Raw genomic sequence first — 8,781 nt, forward strand, 5'->3', positions numbered from 1 at the left:
TTTTCCGGATCTTTCTTACTAGCGGAGCTTAGGGGATGCCCAATTCCGACCCCTGGGAAATGGCTACGGCCCAGAGCTGCTCTCGGAATCCGATGAGAATTTCCAGCCGAGTATAGAGAGGCCCAGGTAATTCTGATGGCGGGCCTACCGAATCTGCGGATTCTCCTGTGGGCGGGGCCAACGCGCGGCGCGCAGAGGGCGTGGCCAGGGCGTGTAAAGCCCGGCGTAGCGGGGGCGCTTCCTGTAGGACCCACCGAAACGGTGCGGGCTGGGAGGGGCGCCCAGGAGGTGGAAAAATACAACTAACAGCGGTGACTCAGGCTGTTTGCCTGGCGTCGCACCCAATACCGGGAATGCTTTCCTCTCTCTGTCCCCCTAGCTGTTTAAGATGCCCATTTGACAGATTGGGAGACTGAGGCAGAAGGTGCCGCATTTTACCTATAATCGAGCCACCATTCGTAATTAAATTGGAGGCTACCTCAAAGTTCTGTGAAAAGCCTTGGGGAGGGGGGCTAAAGGCCTTAGAACGGGTCTTGTGAAAAATAAACTAGTACCTACGGGGGCTAGGCTGGGCTAGTCGATTCTCCAAGCACCTTGCTCCCAGTGCCCCCAGCTTTCAGCCGCGGCGAGGGGCTATGCTTCCGTGATCCCACCGCTGGAGGGCAGCACCATCCCAGGCGTTAAGGTCGCCGAGGCTGGGTACCCTTTTCTTTAGCTTGGACGCAGGGCATCCTGGTTTCTGGGTAACTGCACTCCCAGAAGGCCCCTCTGCTTGAGCTGAGGATGCTTTAGGTTTCAGACTTCTCTACCTACATTAGTCCCCTGTGTGACCTTGGGCAAGCCATTGACCTCTCAAAATTTAAGATTCTTTCTCTGAAAAATGGATGTTCACTCCTGTCTCTCAGGACTGTTACAGGAGTCAGAACAGTACAGGAGGGGCGCCTGGGTGGCTCAGTCAGTTAAGCTTCTGACATCTGCTCAGGTCATGATCTTGCTGTTCATGAGTTTGAGCCCTGCATAGGGCTCTCTGCTGTCAGCGTGGAGCCTGCTTTGGCCTCTGTCCAGCTTTCTCTCTGCCCCTCCCCTAGCTCATGCTAGCGCTCTCAAAATTAAACATTAAACAAACAAACAAAAAAAAAAAACAGTGCAGGAAAGGCCTCTGAGGCCTAGTTCATACAAATTCACAGTTTTAAGTAATAGAAAAAGAGAAAAGAGGGACTTGACCAAGGTCTCCTGCTAATACAGGAGCAAGGGTTAGAGTCCCTTAAATTTCTGAGGAAAATTAGGCTTACATGAAAGCCTAATTTTTACATGAAAACACTGGTGATGAGAGCAGATTCTCTTGCCCCAGTTGAAAGGTATTGATTGGCTTCTTTTCTCATATGAGACAGGAGATTTCCCACGTTATGGTAAAGGTAGTCCAGGTTTTCACTGGTTTTGGGGCAAGATCATCTACTTTGTCAGACCTGTTTCCTTATCTCTGAGATGGAAATGGTGAAGACTTGTCTCTTGAGGTCGTTGTGAGGGTTAAATGAGCAAGGTTATCACCTTGCTCCTAGTATGTAGTAGTCACTCAAGAAAGAAACTTACATCAAAAGAAACTTACTCTAAATCATCAATGGAAGAGATGGAGACTCAGGAAAAAAGTGCAAAAAGTTTTAGCCTTGGAATAACTCAGTCTCCAATCAGAAGTTACTTGCCTCTGTCAGCACCAGAAGGGGATCGTATCTGGAACCATTCTTCCCCCACTCCCAGGTACACTTGCTTCCACCTTAAGAATAAGTCACCTGATGGGGTGCCTGGGTGGCTTAGTCGGTTAAGCGTCCAAACTTAGGTCATGATCTCACGGTTTGTGGGTTCGAGCCCCGCGTCGGGCTTTGTGCTGACTGCCAGCTCAGAGCCTGGAGCCTGTTTCAGTCTGTGACTCCCTCTCTCTCTGACCCTCCCCTGCTCACGCTCTCTCTCTCTCTAGAAATAAAAAAAAAAAAAAAAAAAACCTTAAAAAAAAAATAAGTCACCTGATCCCAAGGAGGCCCCCTCTTCACCCCACTCACAGCCACAGGGACATCTGTGAAACACATTTTATTATACAAAACAAGGTGCATCAAAAATTCAGTGTCAGAATAGCTCTGTATTCCAAGGGCTAGTGACTGGACCTTCTCCCTTAAAACCTCTTCACCCTCAATCCTTACTAGAGTCAGGTTGGGCACACAGGCCCTCAGTCTCCAAAGATCTCCAGCCCTGGCCCAGGGGAGTGAGAACCAGACGCAGAAGCTTAAGTGTGGGTCTAGGGCAGCGGGGCAGGCACTTGAACCTCCAGAAATAGAGAGGCTCCTCTTAGGAAAGATTGGACCTATGTCTGGGTTAGAAACACCCAAATCCTCTTCGGCAACTAAAGCAAAAGTGTGGAGCCCATCAAAATCTGGAGATGGGGAAAAGCTTTTCCAAGATGCCAACCGTAGATTCTACAAAAATAAAGCAAGGGTTCGCTACGTTCTGAGGCGGCTGGGTGGGTGTGTAACCTTCTGACCTCCACATCCTGTACAGGGTTAAGTTGCTTAGGGTCAGCACCAAAGGTCTGACCAGGGTCTCCCTGCCTCCCCTTGAGTCTTGGACTAAAGACCTACTTCCTCCTTTGCTCCTCCCAGCCCAGGTGTAGAGACTGGGATAGACTGACAGGGAGAATCCCTGGGAATGTAAAAGCTGCCCCAAGGCCCAGCTCAAAAGACCCTGAAAGCAAGAATCTGGTCTCTACCTGGGAGTGGCCACAGGAGTGGCTCCGGGCAGGGGCAGGGAATGGGGTCTGTGGACCTGGGTCCTCTTGCAGACCGGAGGGAGGCAGTGTTTACAGTAGTGGTTAACATCAGCCTCACACAGCCTGCAGCTCCCCCTGCAGGCGACTCAGCTCCTCTAATTCCTGCTTGTGGCGGTCTGTCTTATGTGCCACCAAGGAGCGGTAGAAATGCAGGGCAAAGGCCACGAATACAAGCCCCACAGGTACCATGATTGCTGTGGAGGCCATAGCGGCTTGCCAGCCTGGCCCGTGGGCTCCTCCACCAACACATGCTTGCCGGGGTGGGCAGGCCTCAGATGGCACAGCCTGTGATAGAGCTACAGAAGTAGAAGATGGCTTGGAGGCTGGACTAAGGGAGGTGGTCACTGGTGACAGAGTCCCAGGCACCTGGGAGGCAGGTACCAAAGGGGCTGGTGTGCCCAAGGGTGCCCCAATGGGCACAAACTTGACCCAGCCAACCAGAACAACTTCAGCGAGGAAGAGGAAGGTGCCCAAGGCAGTGGAGAAGCCCCAGGCCAGCTCCACATAGCGGTGGAGTCGCTGGTGTGGAGACTGGTGGACAGAGTTGAGGTTGTGGATGTTGCTAACGGCTTCTATGTGGGGCAGCAGACAGGTGGAGACCATGAGTGCAAAGAGGTGCACAGCGACTAGCACGGTGGTGCAGGCACTAAAGGCCACCAGCAGGCCTGGCGGGTATTCGTGGTTGCTCTCCAGCTGTACCTCCACCATGGCCACCTGTGGGGACAGAATAGAGGGTTTTTTACCTGTTGGTATACATTACCAATGTATCCGTAGGACCTAGAATGGTACCTGGCAGGAAGAAGGTGCTCAGTTTCTGTTGAGTGTGTGAATTGGTACCCTCGGTAAGGCTGTCCTGTACTGGGCTTTGGTTTCTGCACCTGGCTTTCGAGGGGGCTGGATGACACACTCCTGGAAATCTTACCTTGATATGACAGAAGGGCTAAAAAGCAGATTCTGGAGCTGGACCACCTGGGTTCACTCTCAGCTCTACAAGCTGTGGAGTCTTGAGCAAGTGATATAGTTCTGTGCCTTAGTTTCCTCATGTGGAAAGTGGGGGTTGATAATAGCACCTACCTGCCTTACAGGGCTGTGAAAATTAAATGAGATAATGTACGCCAAGTGGGAAGAATGGTATAAGCTACACAGTAAGTGCCAGGTAAGTGTGTGTTATTATTAGTGTTATTAACGGTTATTAACACTAGTGTTCTTAACACTGATAACAGCGTTATTAACACTAAAGTCTGGGGCGCCTGGGTGGCTCAGTTGGTTAACTGAGCCGACTTTGGCTCAGGTCATGATCTCATGGCTCCTGGATTCAAGCCTTGCATCAGGTTCTGGGCTGACAGCTCAGAGCTTAGAGCCTGCTTCAGATTCTGTGTCTTCCTCTCTCTCTGCACTTCCCTTGCTTGCACTCTCTCCCCCTCTCAAAAAATAAATTAGAAAAAAATTAAAAACATGGGGCACCTGTGTGGCTCAGTCAGTTAAGCATCCGACTTCAGCTCAGGTCATGATCTCACGGTTTGTGGGTTCAAGCCCTGCGTCGGGCTCTGTGCTGACAGCAGCTCAGAGCCGGGAGCCTGCTTTGGATTCTGTATCTCCCTCTCTCTCTGACCCTCCCTTGCTCACACTGCCTCTCTCTCTCTCTCTCTCTCTCAGAAATAAATAAAACATTAAAAAAATTTTTTTAAATTAAAAACAAAACAAAACAAACACTGAAATCTAAGGCCAGTGTTTGCAAATTGGCATACCATGAACCCAAGCCAACTTTGCACATATTTTGCTTGGCTCATACATGGTGTTTTTTAGGGAATTAGGTTGCACTTTTAAAACTCTAGAGATTTCAGGGCATCTGGGTGGCTCAGTTAGGCATCCGACTTCAGCTCAGGTCATGATCTCACGGTTTGTGGGTTCAAGCCCTGCGTCGGGCTCTGTGCTCCCAGCAGCTCAGCGCCTGGAGCCTGCTTCAGATTTTGTGTCTCTCTCTCTCTCTCTGCCCCTCCTCTGCTCACGCTCTATCTCAAAAATAAACATTAAAAAAAAAAACCTCTGAGATTTCATATAAATATCCCTATTTCTGGATCTTCTTTGAAAATTTGGAAGATCTGGTTACACTAGCCCCACATTCCTGCATGACAACTATCAGCTGGAAGTGAATCATGACGGCTCGCTTTGGATAAGTCATGGGGTCTCCTGCTATCCACAGTCCCCACACAGCCAACCTGGGGTCCATATTATCTGCCTGTCCTTTGCAAACATTTGCACTGATGATCTTGCTCTAGGCTTGTATAAATTTGGATTCTAGAGCCAGACGACCTAAGTTCAAGTTCTGCCACTTACTTGCTATGGGATCCGGGGCAGATGGCTTAACATCTTTGATCCTGTTTTCACATCTGTAAAATGGCCATAGTAGTGGTACCTACTTCATAGAATAATAAATGTGATACACGTAAAAGCTCTTAGCACATTGCCTAGTACTGCATGACAGTGTAATACAATTTGTATGTTATTCTAACCCAGGCTACCCAGATACCAGAATCTGGATCTTTCCCCATGACTAGTTCTTGCAGGATCCATTCGATTGCTCTGGGGCTGAGGGAAAGAAGAAGGTACAGAGCCTGGAGGATGGTGGTAGGAAGACAAGGCTAAGTATTTTGGGAAATTGGGCCATGGTGAGTGTTAGCAAGTGTTTTCCACGGACAGTGATCTGGGCCAGGTCTAGTCCTGGTTTCTCCCAGAGCCTGACCCAGCCATGCTCTCCCCTGGCAGGACTGAGGCCAGTCTGCCCCCAGAACCTACTCATCTGGTCTTTTGATCCTGCAGAGAAGGTCCTGGTGCTTAAGCTGTCACCTCAGCAACATGCAAGTCCAGCAGCAGGCCGGATTGTCCCCTTGGGAACAGACTGGACCATGGAATGGATGGGGGTGGGGAACCTCCCTCAGCTAGGTCCGGGAAATTGCTTCCTTCCCTCTGCAGTCTGTACAGGAGAAAGGGAGCCACTTCCCTGTCCCTAGCTGACCCCACATCAGGAAAACTGGACTGGCCTATGGATACTGGGCCCCTGTATAGAAAATGATAGCACTTGGATGACCCTTAAGGATAGACTTTTCCTCTCATCACTCAAATAACATAGGCTATGGTAAAGAGAGAGAGGCAGAGACTAACCCAAATCACCTAGTGCTGTGACTCCTCTATCTCCATCTCCATATGATCCTATGAAGACTCTCCTCCAGCTTACTTTCTTCTTCCTGTCATGATGGTGGGGGAATCTCTGGACTAATGGAGTCCAGTGATCCTGGGCCCTAGTTCATTCTGTATCCTTCATCTGCTGAGTACTCTTGGCAGAGGCACTGCCCCATTCTGGACCCTGGCTTCCATGCCTCTCCAATTAACAGACAGGCTGAGCCATCTCCAAGGAGTGTCTTGCTCCGACATGCTGGGATCTAGAGTTTGATGACAAGAATCAGCTCATCCTGGGGCGGGTACTTGCAAGCTACAGAGGGCGCACCCTCCATGATCTCACAGTTTCCCACTGGACTACGAGGCGGAGGATGCCTGTCCAGGGTCACACAGCTGGCCGCAGGCTGGGAGGAGCCAGGGTTTGTGTCTGCTGACTCCTCCTGACCCTGAGATTCCCTGGCCCCATTTCCTCCGCTGGCTCTGTTGGCTGATATCATCCTCCCACACCTGCAGTTTATCAGTTCCGAAATCACATATCAGCTTCCTAATCTGCTTCTTTCCCCAGCAGCTTCCTCACAGGCATCCTCTCTGCTCAAAGCTGTCCTGCGTTACACCAAGCACTCTTTGTGATTGCTAGGGACTGGCCGCCCTCCTTGGGACGGGGCCGCTTTCAGTTGGGTGACCATTTTATTCAGTTTATTGTCTTTGACCCTCCCAGCCCTGTTTTCATAGCTTCCACCAAACTCTGATATGCCTTTGAATCTCTCACGGTAACCTAGTAAGGACTTCTGCCTGGGACCCGTGCTCCTTTGGGACCTCTTTGCCCCACCCCTGCATGTATATTCCGTCTCCCGCATTTGTCTCCCCTCAGGACACCTTCGGGGCTTGTTTATCCTCCCTCTGGCCCGGCTTATGCTCGGAGTCTATTTACATACACACCACACGCACACGCACACGCACACTCATTAAAAAGGACTTGAGTTATCCCTTGGGACCGTATTGGTACTCCTTTACCTCTTAAAAACCCCTTCCCCTCTGTCCCGTCTCCCGTGGGTACCCGTTTACTTCGTCCACTACCCCATGCCCCCATGTGCCTCACCCCCACCCTGTGCGCCCCTTCCCTCCCCTCACCATGGCGAAGCCCGAGAGCAGGGCAGACGTGCGGCTGGAGGCTTTGAGCTTGGCCCGGCTGAGGTAGAGGCGGCGCCAGCTGAGCGCCCGTAGCGAGTGCTGACTGGCCCCCATGAGGTCCAAGTAGCCCCGGTGCACGAACTCTCGGTACGTGGCCGAGCCCGCGGGGCTCTCGGCCTCCGGGTTCAGCGGGGCCTGTTCGCCCGCGTCCCCCTCGCTGCCCTTCATCCTGGGGGCTGCAGCACTGGGCGGGCTGGGAGGTCACGGGGGCCCCGAGTCGCCCTGGGGGCCCCAGGAGGGCGGGCCCCGGCCGGCAGAAGGCCCCATCCCACGGCGGGGCGAGCGGGGATGCGGGCGGCGGGCTCCCACGAAGAGGCGGCCAGGCGGAGCAGAGAGAGCAGGCGTCTGCAGGGAGACCTAGGGGCCGAAGCGGGACAGCAGAGGCCGAAACCGGAACTGGGACGGAGGCGGAGTCGGGGCGGCCACATGATGGGGTGGAGCCGGGGTCTGTCGGCAACCCCCTGCCACTTCACTATCATCTAGGCGCCGGAACCCCGAGGGGGAGAACGCCTGGGCCCAGCGTGTGACTTGGGGAGTTCCCGAGCCCTGTACCATCGAGGCACACTTGGACACCCTCTAGATGTCCAGACCCCCAATCCCCTCCCCGCCCAAATGGTGAGCTGGAGGAGGGTAAACCTATCCACCTTTAGGGACCACAGGACGTCCAGCATCCTCTGTTCCGGGAAGCTTAAAGGATCGTTAAGACTCCCAGATCCATCCAAACAGCCCCCTTCTCCGGGAGGCCCCAAGGGTGAGCACTCCAGTCAGGCCAGCTCTAACCCCACCCCAACGCCAAAGAGACACACACGAACGCGGCAGCACTGGCTGGAAGATTTTGAGTTTTATAGCAAACCGTATTGTACAGACCCGGGGCCCAGGGGCCCAGCCCGGCTGGGACCCCCATTTGCCCCCGCCGGGCTGCCTCCTCCCCCTCCCCCAAGCGGCCCCATCATCAAGCCTTTCGCCATACCCANTCCTCCCCCCTGGCTCCCCAAGCCCCGCCCCCGCCCTGGAGGAGGGGCAGGGGAGGGCCAAGAGTCTGTTACTAAGTTCCCATGGCAACTAAGAGGGGACATTTCCAGCCTTAGCACTGGCTTTGGGAGGTGTCCATTGGCTGCTATTTCCATGGCAACCAGGAGTGGCAGTTCCCTGGGCAAATGGGATACAAGTTTCCATGACGATGAAAGAGTGGGCAGAGCCAGGCTGGAGGAGTCCCATCTTTCCCATCATTGGGCTGGCACCCCACCCCTACCCCCACCCCAGGTCAGGAGGGGTGGAGCTGCTCAATACAGTAAAGCAAGAGAGAGCCTGGGGGTGGCGCAGTCCAAGCTGGGTGCCCACCGGTCCAGTCTCATTCTCAGTCCAAGCGGATCGGATCAGTCCCCTCACTCCGGCTCCCCCAGGTCCGAGGTTCCCCCGGTTCAAGTAACACTTCAGTACAGATGAATGTTCAAGTATTGTGCGGGGAGGCAGGCAGGGGGCTGGGGTACCCCTCACCACTCCCCTGGGCCGCGCTGAACCCCGCGGGCCCCCACTCCTCGCAATAGCTGCCATTGTCAGTGACGTTCAAGGAGTCAGGGCTGGGGGGGGAAGGAACT

The 8,781-nt window shown here is 53.3% G+C and overlaps 1 protein-coding gene across 1 annotated transcript; it reads right to left on the reverse strand.

The window, feature by feature from the left end:
• Window positions 1-2,067: 2,067 nt before the first annotated feature.
• ORAI3 (ORAI calcium release-activated calcium modulator 3) lies at window positions 2,068-7,572 on the reverse strand. The gene is made up of 2 exons (XM_077760326.1): window positions 7,124-7,572; window positions 2,068-3,529 (listed from the first exon to the last, which is right to left on the reverse strand). The coding sequence occupies exons 1-2, from the start codon at window positions 7,349-7,351 to the stop codon at window positions 2,870-2,872; spliced, it is 888 nt and encodes a 295-aa protein (XP_077616452.1). The 5' UTR covers window positions 7,352-7,572; the 3' UTR covers window positions 2,068-2,869.
• Between the last annotated feature and the right edge of the window lie 1,209 nt (window positions 7,573-8,781).

The sequence above is a fragment of the Crocuta crocuta genome, unplaced genomic scaffold (assembly GCF_008692635.1).
Source record: "Crocuta crocuta isolate KB4526 unplaced genomic scaffold, BGI_CrCroc_1.0 scaffold73, whole genome shotgun sequence".
Classification (NCBI taxonomy): Eukaryota; Metazoa; Chordata; class Mammalia; order Carnivora; family Hyaenidae; genus Crocuta; species Crocuta crocuta.